The sequence below is a fragment of the Barbus barbus genome (assembly GCF_936440315.1).
Source record: "Barbus barbus genome assembly, chromosome: 1".
Lineage (NCBI taxonomy): Eukaryota > Metazoa > Chordata > Actinopteri > Cypriniformes > Cyprinidae > Barbus > Barbus barbus.
The window spans coordinates 8,765,767-8,787,229 of NC_136729.1; the positions used below are offsets into that span (position 1 = coordinate 8,765,767).

Here is a 21,463-nt window from a genome sequence, read left to right on the forward strand (position 1 = left end):
TATTTTACTTAAGTTAATGTATTTAATTAGTTTTTTTATGATGTTAGTTAATGATAATAACCCTGTAACTAACATGAAATCACAATAAACGATACATTCACTTAAGTCGAACACACCTATACATTTTGCCCTCTGTTGGACCTTCTCCCCACCACCTCTTAGGAAAAGTTAAATAATTAAATATAAATCGATTCTGAGATAAACCAATCAATTTTAAAATCATTTTAAAAAGAATTGCGATAGATGAATAGATTTTGTTTTTCTTCCCCCACCCCTACTATCTGTCTGTCTGTCTGACATGATACAATTTTTGGCGTTATAAAACTATATACACATTTAAACGTGTATAAAATTTTTAAAACAATTGCTTGAAAAATAAATAAAAAAATCAATACATTTAAATATAGAAATAAATTGTAAAAATGTAAAAAAAAAAGTTTTATATATAATTAAGAGGTTTCTGCGCTATATCACTATATATATATATATATATATATATATATATATATATATATATATATATATATATTTTTTTTAATTTACTTTTAAAACTATTATTTCAAAGTGAATCATCATAACATTACAAATATTAAAACTGAAATACAGACTTTTACATAGTGTAAACAAATAGCATTAAAAACTAATTCTGTGGTGTGTTTGTGTATATTTCAGGGCTCAGGAAACGTTTTTGCAGTGGGACCAGTGCCGTCGTTTCTATAACTTCCTGATGGCTGACAACATGAAGAAGATCATTTTGTCTCACAGGTATTGTTGAGCTCGTCTTCAGCGGTGAATCTGACAGAAGTCGGTGTGAGTGGTGTTGAGTGGCTAGCTGTGATGATTCACTCTTCTGCTGAAACTGTTTTGAGCTCACGTGTTCTTTTGCAATCAAGCCATTAGGAGACCTCAGAATAACTTACACTAGTGCTCTCTCTGATGACACAAAGCAAGATAAATTTACTATCTTCTGAGTGGTAAGAGAATATAAATCTAAACACTGAGCTGTCTATTTAACCGAGTCAGCAAAACGTTGTATTTTGTGGTTCAACAGGAGCGTGTTGTTTGGAGTGGGCGCCACTAAAATGGTGGATGCGGATCTGAGCCGGCTCTACACTGCCACATCTCTCATGCAGATCGATGACAACATCATGAGGCGAGTGCTGGGAAATTGCTACGTGTGGTTTTTGTAATTCTCATGTGAAACAGAGATGAGATGCATTTTGTGACTTAAAATTGTTTTTAGACCACACAGTGAACTAATAGTATGTACTATTTTTAGGGGTTATTTTAAGTCATGTTCTCTTAAAATGAATCTTCCCTCGGCCTTTTGTGCTGTTATAAAATACTATAGTTACTACGGCTATTGTTATCATAGTAAAAGATGTTACTGCGATCTGATATGAAAATGGTAAGGTTACATTTATTAACATCATTTCATGCAGTAACTAACCAGTATTAGGGCTGGGAGGTATATCGAGTTTGCACGATATATCGATGTATTCTTTATGAGCGATTCGATATGAGGCAATACCGTTTATATCGATATACAGTAGTTTGATACGAGTGCATCTGAAAAATATAGCGGAGGACACAGACTCAGCCGCTGCAGAAAAAGCGCGCCAAACAGACAGTTTGCAAAGAAATAGCATAATAATTCTGACTAAACTATATATTTTGCTGAAATATTTATAGTTGGACAATGCAACATATGTAGAATTTTAAACCTACAAGTAAGTGTATTTTTATGATAGCACTAACTGTAAAGTGACTGTAGTGGGGTAATCAAAATAGCCTAATGCAAGTCTGTGCTTTTGTTCTTAATTTATTTTCATTCTTAGTGAATTTAGCTTCTGCTTTAAAAGCATAATTTTTGTTTTTAGATTTTAATGTTATAATGTTAGAATGAAATGTGATTTTGACTCTTTTTGCACGTAATATATAGGCTTACACTTGTTACATTCACTTTATTAGTTTTCAAAGACTTTTATATGCATTGTTTTGTTGGACAACATTGGGCGGTATGTTAAATAAATAAATAAATATATATATATATATTTATTTATTTAATACAGATAAAAAAAAATACAAAAATCCAGATACAAAAAATGAAAATACAGAGATATATACCGTGTACCAAAATGAATTTTTGCCCATATCGCCCAGCCCTATCCAGTATTATTTTAGTTTCATTGATATGCTATTATAGTTTTTGTGAATATTTTGAATTCATTCTTATTTTTATGTTCCATTTTCATCTTTGTTAAAGTTTTATAAATTTCATTGTGTGTTATTGCCATTTTATAAGTTTTGTTTCTTTTACAATGTGTGTATATATATTAGTGCTGGCAAAATTAGCGTTTTAACGCAGGCGATTAATTTCTTAATTTTAACGTGTTAAAAATATGTAACGCAGGGGTGGGTTTAGTGTTGGCCACCGCATTCACAACTGCTGCCTCTGTCTCTTTTTTCTTTGAGAAAAGTGCGTTTATTCAGTCGCAGAATGTCTTTATGATCAAATCAAATGGGAGACGTTTCAGACGTGCGCTCCACTTCACTTTAGCGCCAGGTGTGAGTCAAACGTGTGCGGAAACTGTACTGTGCTTGCAGCACGTGCTCCTCAATTGCATGCACAAATGCGCCGGCGTGCTGTAGCCAGTATCATTTCATATCAACGCCTTAATGAAACTACGTGCATGCAATGCTGTGGTCAGTTAAGTCATAAAGCTACCAAAAAGGTGATTTAAAGCTGCCTTAAAACTGTGCATGGATGTAATATATTATAGATGAGTCACATTTAAGAATATGTCTCTGAATTGGTTTTCAAAACTGTCCTAGAGCAGCCCAGCACTGTCTTCCTCATCTAAACACCCTCGACTCAACTCGTCAGTTCATTAGTAGAGACTTTTAGACCTGAAGTGGGTCAGAAAAGGTAAAGAGAGTTGAGAGAAAATGCGGTGTAAATGATGTACAGGTAAATATGACATTTTTAATAATGGGTTTATGTGAAGATTGTTTTAAGTACACTTAAATTAGAAGTTATTTTTTTAAAGTCTAATGTTCAAATTTATAGCTCTCAATTATACTGTAATGTTGAATGACTATAGTCAATGGTTAAATATTAGGGGGAAATTTTTTTTTAGCGAGACATCAGAAGTATTGGTATCAGTGATGCTGGCCTTTAGTCATAAAAAAAGATGCTATTAAACAAATATACTGTATTTTATGTTGTTTGTACATTAATTTGAAGATTGAATGTGAAATTATTGCAATATAAATGTCACATAGCACTCGGGGCAAGGAGCGAGGAGACACGGAAATAGCAATAGCCAGGTTTATTCAAAACGCATAGCGTGGAGCTAGGGGAAAAAAGAACACATGACGTTTAATACCGGACACAGGGGCAGGGAAACACAGGGCTTATAAACATGGAGAAATCAACAAGGAAGAACAGAAACCGGTGCGGGGCAATTACACACAGGACTAGGGACTAATTAACTAATGAACAGGGAACGAGGACAGGAACAGAAGGCCAAATATGGACACGAGAGGCGGGGGAACACGAGACACAGACTGACAATAAAAGTATATTTAAAAACTTTATTGTTAGGTGATATTAATCGCGATTAATTTCAGAAAACATTTGCGATTTAATTAGTAAAAAAATTTAATCGATTGACAGCACTAATACATGTGTATATATACATATATCTATATATATATCAGTGCGTGCGTGTGTGTATGTGTATATATATATATATATATATATATATATATATATATATATATATATATATGTATATGTGTGTGTGTGTGTGTGTGTATATATATATATATATATATATATATATATATATATATATATATATATATATATATATATATATATATATATATATATATATATATATATATATATATATATATATATATATATATATATATATATATATATATATATACACACACACACACACCTATATATACACATACAAACATACATACATACAGCTACAAATACTTATTTGCCCCAATGTATGTAATTTTCACTGTAGGTACAAAAAACTCCAGAAAATCACATTGTATGATTTTTAAATAATTAACTTCCATTTTATTGCATGACATAAGTATTTGATCACCTACCAACCAGCAAGACTTCTGGCTCTCACAGACCTGTTAGTTTGTCTTTAAGAAGCCCTCCTATCCTCCACCTGTATTAATTGCACCTGTTTGAACTCGTTACCTGTATAAAAGACACCTGTTCGCACACTCAATCAATCAGACTCCAACCGCTCCACTATGGGCAAGACCAAAGAGCTGTAAGGACACTAGGGACAAAATTGTAGACCTGCACAAGGCTGGGATGGGCTACAGGACAATAGGCCAACAGCTTGGTGAGAAGGCAACAACTGTTGGCGCAATTATTAGAAAATGGAAGAAATTCAAGATGACTGTCAATCTCCCTCGGAAGATTGAAAAACTTCAAAAAAGTTATAAATTGATTTGGACAACTGCACCGCATCAAAGGGACGATGGACGGGGCCATGTACCGCCAGGGCCAGGCCATTGAAGGGGTATTCCAGCATGACAGTGACCCAAAACACACTGCCAAGGCAACAAAGGAGTGGCTCAAGAAGAAGCACATTAAGGTCCTGGAGTGGCCTGCCAGTCTCCAGACCATAATCGCATAGAAAATCTGTGGAGGGAGCTGAAGGTTCAAGTTGCCAAACGTCAGCCTCGAAACCTTAATGACTTGGAGAGGATCTGCAAAGAGGAGTGGGACAAAATCCCTCCTGAGATGTGTGCAAATCTGGTGGCCAACTACAAGAAACGTCTGACCTCTGTGATTACCAGCAAGGGTTTTGCCACCAAGTACTGTTTTGTGAAGGGGTCAAATACTTCTTTGACTCATTAAAATGCAAGTCAATTTATAACTTTTCGAAATGCGTTTTTCTGGATTTTTGTGTTATTGTCTCGCACTGTTCAAATAAACCTACCATTATAGACTGATCATTTGTTTGTCAGTGGGCAAATGTTCAAAATCAGCAGGGGATCAAATAATTGTTTTCCCCACTGTAGTTCTTATTCAGTTTAACTTCAGTTTTAGTTATTTTAGTACTTCAGGTTAAACTAATAAAATGAGACATTGCCTATTTTATTTTACTTCAGTTAATGTATTTCATTTGTTTTTTTTATGATATTAGTTAATGATAATAACCCTGTAACTAACATGAAATAACAGTAAACGATACATTCACTTATTTAGTTTTTTCCTTTTCTTTTTTATAGAAGTAATGTGTTTGTATATTTTAAATTAACAATGTATTCTGAACATTAGTTAAAATATGAACAGTATTTTATTTAGAAATGAACCTCGAATAATAAATTAAATAATCAATTGTTTTTCTTGATATCTTATGGTAACGTATTATTCAATTTGTAAATTTGGGAATGGCTTTTTATGAGCAATTTTAGCAGAAAAGTTTCCACGTGCTGCATGTTAGTAGGCAGTGTATTCCTAGTATAACAAGTTGTCAATTTGTTTTCTAGAAAATTCCATGGACACAACTCTCTGAAGGAGTACTACGAGAAGGAGAGCTGTGTTCATTACATTCATAATGTGAGTAAAAAAATAATGCTATTTAGTGAATAGCTTTACAGAGTCTATAAGGAAATACTATAATCTATGCGGTGGCATCCTGTTGATAACTCTAGTTCTTCTCTCTGTGTTGCAGATTTATGTGCCTCTGCTGCTGGTGAACTCTGCTGACGATCCGCTTGTGCACAACTCACTGCTCACCATTCCTCGCACGCTTGCAGGTACAGCACCTCACACCAAACCGTCAAAGTTTTATGCGATTAAAAAAGAATCTGAAAGATATGGGGAGTGTATTCTACAATATGATCATTTTTAATTTTATCCTCAACTAAATTTTTACATTTTCCAAAGAAAACGTGAGTGGTGCTTGACCGTGACACCATCTTTGATATATGAAATAAAAAAGTTGGCTTGCTTAATTAAAGCTGCAGTCCATAACTTTTTTTGGTAAAAAATGATCCGAAATCAATATTTGAGCAAGTACATAACCAGCCAGTGTTCAAAACTATCGCCTTACTTTAGCCCGATTCACAACGGTTAACTTATAATAATGTTTTCTAATTTGAGTGGTACTGGTAGGAAATTCGAGCATGGCACTGCGTCATTACGTCAGTCTGTAAACATAAAGAAGCTGTCCCGGCTAGTAGACTATATCGCATGTGAGGATCCTGCAGGTGGCAGATCGTTTAGCCTTTTCTCACAGCAGCTACAATAATTAAATTGATCATTTTGATGGCGGATTGTGATCCAGAAAGGATTATGTGTTTATGAAACACATGTGAATGAAATTCAATTATATTCCAGTTTTAAATATGCTTCTGATTACAGATAGCCTGGGATTACACAAGATTTGTATTTTAAAGAAAACCAGTTTGAAGGGCGCATAGTTTGCTTTTTGGGTCAGAAGAATTTCTAAATATGAAATTCGAATGGCATGACAATTGAAATCTGAAATCTGCACGCTAATACATACTATACTCGTAGTCACGCAATGCTGATGTTATTAACATTAATAATTTGAGAATAAAGTATAACAATAATAAAAATTTGCACGGTTTAATCTTTAGCTAACCAATCTTTAGATTAAATCACCATTGGTAGACTTGTTACTTGTTCAGATGGCAATATATGGTCAAAATTCTTATTTGGGTCATATATTCCAAGACGTAGGCTATAATCTGTGATTGTGAAGTACAGTAAATATCCACACCGGTGCGGTGACTGACTGCCACACATACTCCTCAAAACATTAGATTCATCCGCGCTGGAGCCGTGCCGACTCACAACCCCACGCACGGAAGATAATTCCGCAAGTAACTGCAATTCCAGGCTTTTAATATAGATGGCGACAAAGAGGCAAAACTTACAGACTACAGCTTTAAGTAATGGACTGAAATAAATAAATAATTAATTTTTTGGTGTGCAACTTCCATGCATTTCTTCAGTGTATATATTCATTGCTTCAACTCACTTAACAAATACTTGAATGCATGTGATTGCACAGAGCTGCATGGCTGGGGTTAGTTCAGATTTCTAACCTTAAGTATGAGCAATAGTGGAAGTGTTGCTTGCTTGTACACACCACATAATAGTACTTTTTCCATTTAAAACCTTTTTCTTTATTTTGCTGTATTTTTCTTGTAGTCTTTTCTGTCAGCTTCTCCTATAACTTCAACACGCCTACAGCCTATTTCCACACTGATCTCTTATTAGACCTCGTATGCCAAAAACACCTAGAATTCCCCTAGAGCCCCACATAGATGTTCATGAGATCTCTACTTTTTTAAACACAAAAAATGTCATAATGTGTCATAATGCAAATTATAACAAACTCTGAGTGTTCGACTCGAAAGGTCAACACTGGAGGAGTAGTAAAACCTTTTTTGTTGCTCAGTGGCTGTTTGTCAGGATGTCAGCATCCCTTGTGCAGTGAAAACCTGAATTTTGTTGATAGTGTGTTGTAAAGATTTAAAAGCATGACTCCTTCAAAGGAAGTGTAGCAATCATTTGCAATAGACAAGGGCTTGGCAGAATGACTATATATATTTTGCAATGGAAGAAGTAGTAGATTTTGCTGGAGCTCTCAAGATATATTTGCACCACTATCAGTTAGCAGCACAATAAGAGCAACAGTAAACAAGTAATTAATTTTCCCCTTCAGCCTTGATAGTTATTGGCTGAATGCAGTGTTGTTTTGGTGTTCTTTGTATACTATTGTAGTTTTTATTTGTTTTTTCTAAAATGTTTTGGCATACTTATGCACTTTGACATTTTTGTTAGTTTTTGTACTTTAGAATTTTTAATTTATATATATTTTTTATTTAAATAGTTTTATGTTCAGTTAGTGAATTTAGTGCTTTACGTTAAATTTAGGCGTTTCATATCAATTTTGAAATATAAAGAAATCATGTTTTTTTTTTAATGAAAAAGTCATTATTTTTTCCCCCCTCAGAATTGTACTTTATAACTCGCAACTGCAAGTTAATATTTCACAGTCCCGAGAAAATAAGTCAATATTATGAGGAAAAAAGTCCGAATTTTAAGAGGAAAAAGTTGCAATTACCTTTTATTTTTTTTATTCAGTGGTGGAAATGGGCTTCCATAATAGGTGTATTTGAGTTTTTCAATTTAGTGTTACCATTCTGAGATTCGTTGGTTAATTTTCACCTTCCAGAAAAGAAAGAAAATGTGATCTTCGCTCTGACGCTGCATGGTGGACACCTAGGTTTCTTCGAGGGCGCAGTGCTGTTCCCTCAACCCCTCACCTGGATGGACAATATCATTGTGGGCTACGCCAATACCATCTGCCAGTGGGAGAAACAGAAACCACCGTGCCAAAGTCAAGGTGCCCATTCCAGCGAAACCAAATGCAAAGACAGTAAATCCTAACCGAGCCCGTCTTCGTTTCACTTCCAAGTGACATTTTCACCACGCACACGAGGCGTCGGACCACCATCTTCAAGCGTTCACTGTCAGTGGGAAAATTAGTTTCTCTTTTTATCACGGTTTATCAACAACATGAATCGTAACGACTTTCCAAGTGAGAAAACGACGCCACTTGATGACCAAAAAAACATGTAGCGAGGGCAACGTTTTAGATTTACTGTAGTTTGTAGTTATTTAGATGCAATCAGTATCTCTTGCTCTCTATTTAGGACACTGAAAACTGAAAGTTTATCACTGCTAAACAGGATCTAGCAGGCCTGGGTGAATATCACAAAAATCAGTCAAAAAGGGCGGGGGGAAAAAAGTATTTTTGGATAATATTAAAAGATAATATTTTGCATAAATTAAATGAAGCATAATTTTGAGACAATTAAAATATTCAGCATTTTAATTAAAATGTATGCACATTTCTCAAATTTATTAGTTTTTTGGTTTTGTTTTAGGTAATTTTTTTTGGTCAATTTTAGTTTGGTTATTTTCCTTTATTTCAGTGCTGAGCCTCATGCTTTTACTGTGTTGCACTAACAAAATACTGTAATACAATAAATCAACATTAATGAAAGGCAGTGCAACAAATAATACCTTTATTATAATTAAACATATGAATATTTTTATTTTAGGATAATGAGTATTGCATGTCCCAATGCAGAAATGTAATGGTCCTCAAAATAAGCTTAATTTCTTTTAGCTAAAATAAAATCCCCTTCTTTCATTGTTTTTTGGATTGAAATGTGATCTAGACATGTTCTTGACCGGTTTTGTGAGATTCACCCAGCCGGCTTATTAAAACAACACACGAACCTTACTGTACATAACACATGAGTTTATGGGAAGTGAGTGTTATGCAAGCACTGTGTGCTTATTGATACGACCGCCGCGCTGTTTGAGTGAATATTGTCATTTGATATTTGAGTTTTTTCTGGTAACCGTTTAAGCACAGGCTAGCATTCATGTCTGTCGTATTTTAAAGCTACCTAGATCTTCTCAAGTATACCATAGTGTGAAACTTCATTACTCATGAAGCCTTGTCGGTTGAATCCAAGTCACATTCCTAGTCAGTGCATTTTTGTTTAGCACTTTTATATGACGTTTGCCCTACGATCTGTTATGTCGTAATTTAGCGATTACAGAGACTAGCCGACAACGTTAATTTTAGAAATGAGAAATGACAACAAGAGGGAGAGAAGAAGCCTTGAATGAACTCTATGATCCCTCGTGCTTACCAAAACGCCACACTCGCGGGCCATCCCACAAGCACTATGACCCAGTTTTAGATGGCAAATCCCATTCCGCTGAAGAACAGCACAGGCTGTTGCTGCAGTATTGACTGGTGTTTGTGGAGAACATTGAAGTTGGTAGATCTAGATTGTGTAACATGTTGATTTGGGACCCAGTGGGAGACAGCAGTGCATTTCATGGTGCACGTCTGTGAAGACTGGTTACTTAAAGAAAAAAAACCTAAAACGATACAACGGCACATATCCCTTTATCTTGTTCATTTTCATTTTGCTGTTTTGTGCAATTACTTGATACATTTATGTGTTTCTTTACTCTTGGAATCAAGACTTGTCTGAAATGGAACTGATCTTCTTGTTACCCATTTAAAGAATCTAATGCAGAGGGGAAAATATATAAGTTTAAATTTGAAGGGAACATTAACTCTAAAACACTCTAAAAAACTATAACGCATCAGTTTAGTGCAGTTAGACTTGCTTTGTTTCAGGGAAGCCATCATACATATAAATCTCAGAAAATGGCCAGGTAATATTTCACCACACAATAAGAAAAAACAAAAAAAAGGCATTTTGTTTTAAGAAAATTATTCCTATTTTTAAGACTTGGAAGGATTTTATTTTGACATTATTTTCATGACAATTGGGCACATTTTTCTTCCCACTTTACATTTGTATTTCGCAATAAATCTCCAAAAACTTCTAATCTTTTCTAATAATTCATGTTTTTTTTTTTTTTTTTTTTTTTTTTTGGAATGAAATATTACTAATTTCTGGACATGTTTTGTGAGAGTCTATAATCTTTATTCATTTATTATCATGCTGCAGCTGTGGAAGAAAGTGTATTATTTGCGTTTCCAAGGGGAAAAAAAAACAAAAAAGCCACTCGATGACCAAAAAAACAATCAAATAACCTATGTAACATTTAGTATACATGACAGTTGAGTAAAGATTGTCACTGATTGCCGCAAACTGTCATGTGTTGTGAACTACGTGCATTTATAACATACATAACTGCCTTCATTATTAGTGTTTAGCCATCAATATCGATGCATCTTCTTAAACGAGAAAGTGTCACTTTCAGTGTTACACGGTAAAAGACTTTTTACCAGTTATCAGTTGAAACCCCTGTGGGTTATGAGGTGTAAAAGCACTGAGGTAAATGTTAGCTTTCACACTCAACTGGAACAGTTTCTAAAATCCCATCCAGATATGTAGTATTTGTTGGTTGCGAGAAAGAGAGTTTGCCTCCCCTCTGTTCGGTTTTGTTAGTCTCTGTATTCAATGAAGCTGTTCTTGTCTTATCTTTGGAAAACAGCAAAATGGTGTTGTAAACGTGATTTTAAACGTGAGTAAGCTCCCGGTTGGGTGTCAGTGTTGGGCTGTTTCCGGTGATCGGATCTATTTGGCCTTTTGCACCAGCACAAATTCAGTCTCTGCTGTAAATCGATCCAGTTTGCCTTTCAGAATGTCTCCCACTTACTTTTTGCACAGAAAACACGGTCTTATGTTGTACATCCTCTACAAACATTAACCAAATTTTTGTTTGTTGTTTATTTTTGTATTTTACATTAATTTCAATGTTATTTTTGTTCTCTTATGTACAAAAGTATGATTGTAAATGAGTGTGTGTATGTAATTGTTTGCTTCATATCACCACATCTGCTTATGAAAACTACCAACAAACTCGCATTGGCTTTCATTTGTTTGACGATCAGCAATAACGCTTTGAATTTTTTTCTCTTTTTCTCCACGCCAAACTGAGATGAATAGCTCAAAGAAAATTTTGTGTCAAAAGGAGTTTAGAGAAAATGTATTCATGGTTCAGTCACAAATAGGAATTATAAAAGAAAAGTAAAAGGCCATATGCATTTAAAACATGTCTATTTTCAGAATATAGATTATAGAATATTTACAAGTTTTTGAGATTGGCACTGTCTAATGTCACTGTAATCTCACATGCGAGGGATTATTCACTCAAGATCATCAAATCTGTTCCTACTATTCTGACCCACTTTCTCATAACGGTTTATTATGTTTGGTGGCTGGTTTTTGAATGTCATTTTTCATGACCTCAAAACCCCATGCAGCATAATATCTCAATCACTGGTGTGTTTTTGATTTGGAAGACCAATGGTGGGTGATTTAATAATTTATTATTTCAAGAATGGTTATTGTGTTCCAGAAATAAATTATTTTCTTGTTTAAAAAAAAATAATTGCCGTTGCGTTTTTTTTTTCCAGTGGGATATTTATTTATTTCTTTTAAATGTGTTCGTATCAACTCTTTTCAGACAGACAATATATTACATGTTAATGTATGTATATATAAAATCTCTCATTTATAGGCTAAATTATATATACAACACCATTTGAACTTTAATTAAAAAGTCCCTTCTGCCCACCAAGGCTGCATTTATTTGATAAATAATATTGTGGAATATTACAATTTTCTATTTGAATATATCTTAATGTAATTTATTCTTTTGGCAAAGCTGATTTTCAGCATCATTACTCCAGTCTTCAGTGTCACATGATCCTTCAGAAATCATTCTAATATGCTGCTCAACCAATGTTTATTATTTAATTTTGAAAACAGTTTTGCATCCTAATATTTCAGTGGAAACTATTTTTTCAGGATTTCCTTGTTAACCGAAAGTTCAAAAGAACTAGACCTTTTTTTTTATTATTCAATGTCTTACTGTCATTTTTTTTATCAATTTAATTTCTTCCAACTGCATCCTTGCTGAATAAGTAGCCTATACTAATTAAAAAAATTCATACTGATACCAAACGGTGTTTACGCTTTTAGTACGTTTTCACATGACTTCAGATGTACAAAACACTCAACATTTTGCTCGCTTTATTAAAAATGTCGCCGCAACAGCTAAAGTCTGTCTACAATGGACACGACAAAGCAACCATTAAAAATCATTTGAACTTTGTGTCAGGACGTCGTAAATAGAACGCGGTGCCACATCCAGTGTAGACAGCATCACTGATTATAATGGATTCTAGTGTATTTTCCCGCTCGCGTCCGGTGTAGACACAGTGTTAGACTTGACACTAAACCTCTGAGTCTAGAAGAACCAACATGGGTTAACAACGATAACCACAACGTTAAATCTAATTAATACAACAAGGTCTAAAACAACGAAGTACTAACTTTCTTGATAGAGGCTTGTAGTCATGCATTCGATTCTAATTATTACACACATTTTCAACACACAACTAGTACAAGACCACCATTTTCAAGGCAAAGAATAAAAGACACTTTCTCTGTTTCTCTGTTTAAAACAAATATCAGATAAGTTGTAAATTTCAGATATTGGCCAGTGAGATGTGTAATAAAGTAAAGTAAAGTAAAGTCGTGACGTATGGTGACCCATACATGTATCATCCCAACAGTACATCTCGGGCCAGTTGCATAAACTTAGCAACTGATCATTCGTGATCCAGCTTCAACTAAAGAAGTGAGTATAAGGGTTTTTATGAATCTTTGCAAATTGCCTTTCCTAATAATGTGCTAGTAAGCTAGTTTCACGGCTGAAGACTAGTATGCTCCATAGATATACCTAGATGCCTCATTATGGACGGTTTCTATGGGCTGCGATACGTAAGCCATCCGCCATTTTTGGAACGGTCTGCGAATCTTTGAGCGCACTGACTGTGTGCGTCTACAACAGCAAGTTATACGCTTGTATATCTTTGAATATTCATTGATTATTATGGTGAATGCGAGATGCCTGCCGCGTCAACATATCTGGAGCGGTCGAATAGGGAATCTACACATCTATGGTCTGCTCGTCACTCCATGGAAGAGAGGGGCGGGGTCAGCAGAGCTCATTAGCATTTAAAGCAACATGGACTAGAACAGCGTGCTAAAAACCAAGCTGATTTTGACAGGGTAAAGGTGTTTTTTATACTACCATTGAGATATTTTGACCAAGGTATGTTATAGACTTTTCATTAAGACCCTAAATATCTTGTGTAAAATGGGCATCCGATGACCCCTTTCAGAACTAGTTTGACCAACTAGCAATTGCCAAGGGCTTATCAGTCTTATTTTTCCAATACAAATAAGACCAATCTACCTTTTCAAACTATAGTTTAGATGACTAAATTTTTAAGAGTAGTCTAAACAGTTTATGCAAACGACCCCAGTTAACAGGACCTGTTTCTTATAATTTTATTGTAATACAGTGTTTAAAAGTATTAAACTCTAACTGTAATAATTCCCTTCATAGTTTCTATAACAGTTGTAACCATATATTAAACAAACAAGCGGTCACAGTGTTGTTGTGCTGTTGGGTCATTTAAAGGGCTGTATCTTCAGATCCAAACAGCTTGATCGCCGTTTCTTTGCCGTCACAGTTGGGACCCGTCCCATCGAAATCCGGAGGAAGAATTTCAGTCCCAAAGTCCCTGAAGTAGCCATCCAGTTCGTCACCATGAACAAAAATCTAGTAGAATAACAGGTTTGATTTTCTCATTTAAACATTTTCATAACTGCACATAAAATTAGTCATGTGATCTCAACATGGAGTGATTCTTATGTAGAATTAAATGGTGAGTGTGCATTCCTGTATGCAAGTTTCTAAAGTGGACATAATTATTTAATGCATCTTTTGTTCTCCTTTTGAACCCATTTGCCAGAATAGTGGACATCTTGTTCAACCCTTTTTTCCCCACATCCACTTGAATTCCACTCACCCTCTCCAGCAGTTTGCTCTTCATGAAGGGCTTCACCACGTTATAGGTGGTTGTGAAGTACCAGGGCTGGTGGATCACATGCACCGCCTTGAATCGGGCCGGAAAAGAGTCCTGCATTGTACAGACCGCACAAGCTTTGTCAGTCAGCTTTATATGATAGGTGTATATAAGGTGCAATATAAGGTGTTTACCTGCAGCATGTCCACCATCTTCTTCAGCTCAGTGTGTTTGATGCCGGACGCTTGCTGCATCGTGAAGCCCTTGAAGTTCTCAATGAGGACAAAGCCGTTGATTTGGGTCTCTTCATTTTCTAGAAGTTTCTCAAGGATTACGCAGTAGGCACGCAGAGTCTGTGAAAAGACACATTTGTGTTTGAGACAGGATTATTATCGTTAACTACAACTAAACCATTAAAAAGTTACATATGCAATTTTTTTTGGTTACTTATAAAAAAAAATTAAAGTATATAACCTATAAAATAAATATTAACTGAAAATATTTAAATAAAGAAAATAAAATATTATTGTAATATTTTATTTCAGCTAGTTGCCAAGTCATACTTTCTCATTTTTTAGTTTAGCTTAAAATAATAAAATAACTAAAACTGAAAAAAAAAAATATATATATAAGCTATATAGACTTAAAAAAACATCAAAATTACTAAAATTAAACAAAATAAAATGTTAAAATAATACAACTATAGTAAATCGATGAGAACACCTTTGTAAAGAAACGCATTTCTGTTTGCTTTATTTTTTAGCTGGTTCTTTTTAGAAAATAAAATTTCATTTTCAGCAATTAATCTGTTGTGTAAAGCTTTCAGAAAGTGGCTTCAATAAACAGCTCTTAGTAAGTTTAGCCATTATAATCTGAAAACCAGAAAATTGATTAAATGCAATAATGAACTCTGCAATGACCTCCAGATATTCTTTTGCCCTGTATAAAAGGTCAAATCTTGTATTTTCATCTTATAAAACAAAAAAAACATGCAGGGTGAGTTCAAGTAAACTGAGCCACTTCTTGTCACTCATCTCTCTTGCACAAAGTGGCCCAGTTTACCTGAATTCACTTTATGTATTCCTTCATGTTCATACTATGAAAAGTGAACAATGATTTTTCAGACAAGCCAAAATGTCATAAAATCAAATGCACATAATTAAAATGTTAATTGATTAGTACACTTACAACATTTTAGCTATTATTTAGTCATGTTCATATAGATAGATAGATAATATTATTATTGTCATAATATCAATATCATAAGAATTGTGTCAGCAATAGTATAAATTAGGCTGAAATAAATGAGCACACATACTTCATCGAAAGTGATCTCCTCCAGATCCCAGTTGTCGATGTTGAAGAGCAGCACCACTCGGCCGTACTTGTCTCTGGTGGAGAGGATTCGAGGGTAACCGGCTTCGATGGTGCTGCGCACAGCCTCCGGGGTTAAATTCTCAAACAGCTCCGGATAGTCGCGCCTAAAACGCACATAACCTGTCAGATAGAAAAACAAGACTATTCACCAATTGTACAATGTAACTAAAAATGTGCTTGTTTATGGCATTGCAAAAGTGAATCCCCATTAAGAAGAGATCTCAATGTCTAAAACCTTTCTTGACGTTTGCCAAGATTTCAACCATATTTGGTAAATCAGGCTTTTATGGCTCATATGATATAGTGAGAATATAGAGTTCAAATTGAGCAAAAATATGCAATTTGGTGCCAAATTGTGGCCAAAAAGTAAGATGAAATTCTGATAGCTTGTAATGTAAATCAGTGAGATCTTACATCTAACAGTATAGCAGACTACTTACACAAAATGCAAATAAATATCAGAAGTCGCTCTATATTTCCCTAAAGTATATAATGCTTAGGTTTATGATCAAAGTTTTTCTTGGGACAAAACATAATGCAGTACAATGCTATGATGATTGCAATATGAACACAAAACACTCCTCAAAAGCCTGATAATCATAGTCAATACTCACATTTTAACATGAATTGATGTATGGATAATCAAATACTCCTAAGCTGCTTCAGTTCAGTAAGTGCTCATCTTAACACATCACTAACAATATAAAAATGATTCTTACGTTTGCTTTATACAAATCAGTGAAAAGACACATGAACCATGAGTTTTAGATCAATACTAAAAGGCTTTTAAGTAGCAGAATATTTTTCAGTTAATTTAGAGACCTTATAGAAATCAAATATGATAAAGCAGGCTTTATAGGGTTCATTTATGTCTATTTTATAAAAGGATTTTCAGGAGCTATTAAAGAGCAATCTTTGAGCAACAACATTTCTGCATTACAAGCATGAACATTTTCTATGGCAATAATATCAATACTGTTTCTTGTCATTTAGTGTGTTTTGCTGAGTGAATGCAGCTTTGCTCTTTTGCAGTATTTCGTCCTGGTTCTCATGCATTTAAACGTTCAGTCATGTGTTGTGTTGTGTGAGCGTGTTTGCCATGTTTCTGTGGGCCGTGCATTAGAAATGTCAGTTTGTGTGAAATACACTGAACATCAAAGCCCAGCCTGTCTGTCTGTTCTCCTAGAACCTGCCCTATTTCTGCACAAAGGCTCTCTTTGAAAGTTTTGAGAGAGCCCCAATTAAAGCATTGAATTTCTCCCTGTCCTGGAGCCTGAGGATACATAGATGAAGACACAAGCATGTTTAGATGACCGCAATGACACGGCCTAGCGGGAAAACAATGGGGCTACATCATAAATGCATTTAATAAAATGTTTTACCTTTCAGAAGCTCGTGTGCTCTTGTCACATCAAACTTTCTGGCACGTATGAATCTCAGAAGACGGGAATCTGGTTCATTCTCGAATTTTTCTTGCACAGCTTTGGCCAGATCGTCCCTTTCGCTTGCCTTTTCTTTTATCATGGCCCTCAATTCCTTTATAGAAGACGCTTTCCTCTCCTCCGTTTCATTCAGTTCATCTTTAGCCTTTGAGAGAGGAAGATGAATTTACATTTATGTATGACTAAAAGATATTTTATAGGCTTTATAGCAGGGTATAATATAGTGATACCTTCTGTTTTGTGTGATCTGGCAGTTTTTTAGAGGGTCCGTAAACCGGCCCGTGGTCCTTGACGCTCAGATGTTCGAGTTTAGCGCGCACCGCCTGCTCCTCCTCGGACACCATGCGAAATGTTCCAGTCTAATGTGATGAAAATGAAAAGAACGCATTATGTGCCATGCTTGACAGAATCACAGACAAGAGGGTTTAAAGAGAACTCTCAGTAAACCAGTGAATAATCCCCATCACGTGACCTACCAGAACACCTTGAGAAACAAGAGATTAGTTCATCCCACCTACTGCATTTAACAATAGAGGTTATTATGGAAGCTGAAAGAGAAGTTACTTACAGCAGCCATGATGCTGAGACCCACCAGTGGCTGAATGGAAACTATATATAAAAAAAAAGAAATCATATCTCACTGTCTATATTTAGATTTAATCATAATATTAGTTGTAATATATTCTGAATCAAATAAAGTATAAGAATGTAAATTGCATGTAGATTATTTTCCTTTTAAAAATAAAACAAAATACTGTATTAATCTGAGAAAGATCATGGGAAAGGTCATTCTGAGGATTATTTGTCAATGTGCATCATTTATATAAAATTATTTACTTTAGGTAATTTTGCAGTTTTAGTCTGTTAAACTTGATGTAAACATAAAAACAGAACATTCCAGGATTCACTGATGCATTATATAATTAATTACGATAAATAATTATTTAACAAGATTTTACCTGCAAATGTAAATACTTTTTTTTCAAGTGAGCATATTTAGTTTAAAAAGCCACTAAGTTTGAACATTTATACATAGATAAAATAATACTTCGTTTACATGAAACAACTTTAAAAACAGTTTAAAAATGGACACGTTCTAGTATTAGAAGCACAATAATATTACATAATAGAGCAAACTGACACATCATTAAACTTGATGGGTTCAGATATTATTATTATCATCAAGCAATTTGCCTGTTTAAGGAGAAACGGTATTAAAAACTGTGATGTTCCTCTGAGACAATTACAGTAAACAACTGAAATACTATTCGATAAAGCTAAAGATCTGTATTTGGTCAGTTAATAAATGAATGAATGATGCAAGTAAAAGCTTGTTTTAAGTATCAGTCACTGTACCCTGAATCCAGTCCCAGCATCTTCTTAGCCTGTCAGCTTTAAAACAGAGCAAGCATGGAGCATTAATAAGCCTCAGAGGCTGTGACTTACCTCAGCCGAGGGAGATTGAGAAGTGCAGGGCTGGAGGGGTGCAGGCGCATTAACCTGTCACACCCCATAACTCACACCACATTCATCCTATTTACATAATACACATTCACCAGGGGAGGGACTAAACACGACCCAGCAACAAAACATCACCAAAAAAAGAGTGTGCACTAAACTCAGTGCTATGATTTTTGCTTAACTTTTATTATTTAATAACTTTTATTATTAAATAAGAAACATTGTATAATGCAGAACAGATCAGTATTTCATGTAGTCACACATGATTTAAAAAATGTGAATTCAGGTTTCTTTTCTAGCTATTTGAATGCATGTACGCAGATCAAAGAAGGCTGTGAAAATTAATCTGCATTGTTAATCCTTTTGATCTTTTATTTAAAAAAATCACAAAAATCTAACCTTTCATTGCATTATAAGAATTTAAAATGGGGGGGGGGGGAATATCATTATGAAATAAATGTTTTTCTCAAATACACATCGGCCACAATTAACGGCACCCTTTTATTCAATACTTTTTGAAACCTCCATTTGCCAGTTTAACAGCTCTAAATGTTCTCCTATAATGCCTGATGAGGTTAGAGAACACCTGACAAGAGATCAGAGACCATTCCTTCATCCAGAATCACTCCAGATCCTTCAGATTCACAGCTCCATGATGGTGGTGCTTCTCTTCAGTTCACCTCACTCATTTTCTACAGGGTTCAGGTCAGAGGACTGGAATGGCCAGCAGAAGCTTGGTTTTTTGACCCCGAGACTGTTTTCTGCAATTCTCTAGCTGTGGTCCTTGAAGAGTCTTTATCCACTCAAACTCTCCTCCTCACCGTGCATTAGGACGATATAGACACATGTCCTCTTCCTGGCAGTTTTGTAACATTTTCTGTTGATTGGAAATTCTTAATTATTGCCCTGATGGTGGAAATGGGGATTTTCACTGCTCTAGCTCTTTTCTTAAAGCCACTTCACTAATTTGTGAAGCTCAATTATCTTTTGCTGCACATCAGAAATATATTCGTTGGTTTTTCTCATTGTGATGGATGATTAAGGGAATTTGGGCTTTGTTTTCCCTCCTATTTATATTTCTGTGAAACAGGAAGCCATGGCTGGATAATTTCATGTTCATAATCACCCTGGAGTGCTCAAAATTGTGAATATGAATGGGAATATACTTCAGAGATATTTTACTCATTAGAATTTCTAGGGGTGCCAATAATTGTGTCCAACGTGTATTTGAGAAAAACATTTCATAATGATATTTCCCCCCATTTTCAATTGTTTTAGTTCAATAAAAGGTTAGATTTTTTCAGATTTTTTTTAAATAAAAGATCAAAAGGATTAATAATGCAGGTTTATTTTCAGAGCCTTCTTTGATCATATTTACCAAGGGTGCCAATAATTCTGACCACGGCTGTATATCTTTAAAAATATCTGTCAGTGGAAAAAAAAAAAACAATTCAAAGGGAAAACAGGATTATTTTTCTTACCCCACTGAGATATATGAAGAGTTCAAATGCAAAAGCCTCTAAGTGCTGTCCGAAATTTTCATCTAAAATGAGCATTTTTATCACACTCCTATGTTTAGGTTCAGTAATTTCACTTTATTGGTAATGTATAGGTCCTTTTCAATGCAAATGAAGTGAAATAACTGAACATAAATATAGGAACCTGATAAAAATACTAATTTTAGAAGAAAATTTCAGATGGCCTTTGCATCTGAACTCTTCATATACATGTATTTTATTTGATTTTTTTTTGCTTTTGTAATTTTGCTTTTCAAATAAATGTATCTTGGTTTAAGAATAATGACAAACAAGACAAAGATACGGAGTAGGATTTTTTAATTTTATTTATATTATTATTATTTTTTTTTGCAGCAGCAGCAGCATTGCTATTTTTGGTTGCTAAAAGGATGTTAGTAGTCACATATGCTGTGTAGGCCTGCAGTCCCATCCAGCCTTGCCCTCCTGGAATAATAAGAAGATGAAGTCATTTGTTCTTGTGACTTCTAGAATAACAAGCTCTTAATACAGAATCTTCTGTCTGCTGAATGAAGATGCATAGAACTACAGAGAGCTGTTATGATGTGCTTGATGAGAAATTAACATGTTGGTCACCAGTGGTGATGTTCATAAAGAACAAATGAATAATTACATTAGCAATATAACAAATTTGCTACATATAGTATACTGATTTGAGAATTTGTGATCTTTTCAGCAGTTTTTAAATATATTTCGACATTTGATCATTTCATATGAGCAGTTTGGAGAATGGATTTTTGTATGATTTTTTTTTTTTTTTGAAGCCATTAGTGCCTTTGAAAAATAATAGTTTTTCATCTGATAAAAATAAAAATGTGGTCAGTCTAATCAGTTTAGGCCAGGTGTTTTCAAAACCAGGTGGCTTCAAGGGTGTACTAGAGGCAAAAATAAATAGGGAAAAATAACATTAAATAAATTAAATATTAAAATAAAGAATCAATAGATAAAAACCCCAAATACTATTTATTTAGTAATATTACGAATAATATTTATAATATACAGCTATGGAAAAAAATAAGAGATTATCAGCTTTTACTAGATATGTATTTGAGTAAAATGAAACTTTTTGTTTTATTTTATAAACAACAGAGAACATTTCTCCCAAATTCTAAATAAACAATGTCATTTAGAGCATTTATTTGCAAAAATGACAACTGGTCAACAA

General features: G+C 34.4%; 2 protein-coding genes across 3 annotated transcripts in view; one reads left to right on the plus strand and one right to left on the minus strand.

The window, feature by feature from the left end:
- LOC306873444 (monoacylglycerol lipase ABHD2-like) overlaps positions 1 to 11,980 on the plus strand; it is a 34,907-nt gene extending 22,927 nt beyond the window's left edge. For both annotated transcript variants that reach the window (XM_079422736.1, XM_079422737.1), the window contains 5 exons: positions 673 to 765; positions 1,052 to 1,153; positions 5,548 to 5,617; positions 5,733 to 5,817; positions 8,271 to 11,980. In XM_079422736.1, coding sequence (XP_079278862.1) covers positions 673 to 765; positions 1,052 to 1,153; positions 5,548 to 5,617; positions 5,733 to 5,817; positions 8,271 to 8,485 — 565 coding nt within the window. In that variant the 3' untranslated portion in view covers positions 8,486 to 11,980. The remainder of the gene's footprint in view (positions 1 to 672; positions 766 to 1,051; positions 1,154 to 5,547; positions 5,618 to 5,732; positions 5,818 to 8,270) is intronic.
- A 587-nt stretch (positions 11,981 to 12,567) lies between these two features.
- Positions 12,568 to 18,814, minus strand: LOC306869392 (retinaldehyde-binding protein 1-like). Its single transcript, XM_079416156.1, has 8 exons — positions 18,749 to 18,814; positions 17,871 to 17,911; positions 17,533 to 17,661; positions 17,243 to 17,447; positions 15,802 to 15,980; positions 14,678 to 14,836; positions 14,487 to 14,597; positions 12,568 to 14,236 (listed from the first exon to the last, which is right to left on the minus strand). Exons 2-8 carry the CDS (start codon positions 17,877 to 17,879, stop codon positions 14,090 to 14,092), a joined length of 939 nt encoding a protein of 312 aa, XP_079272282.1. The 5' UTR covers positions 17,880 to 17,911; positions 18,749 to 18,814; the 3' UTR covers positions 12,568 to 14,089.
- Between the last annotated feature and the right edge of the window lie 2,649 nt (positions 18,815 to 21,463).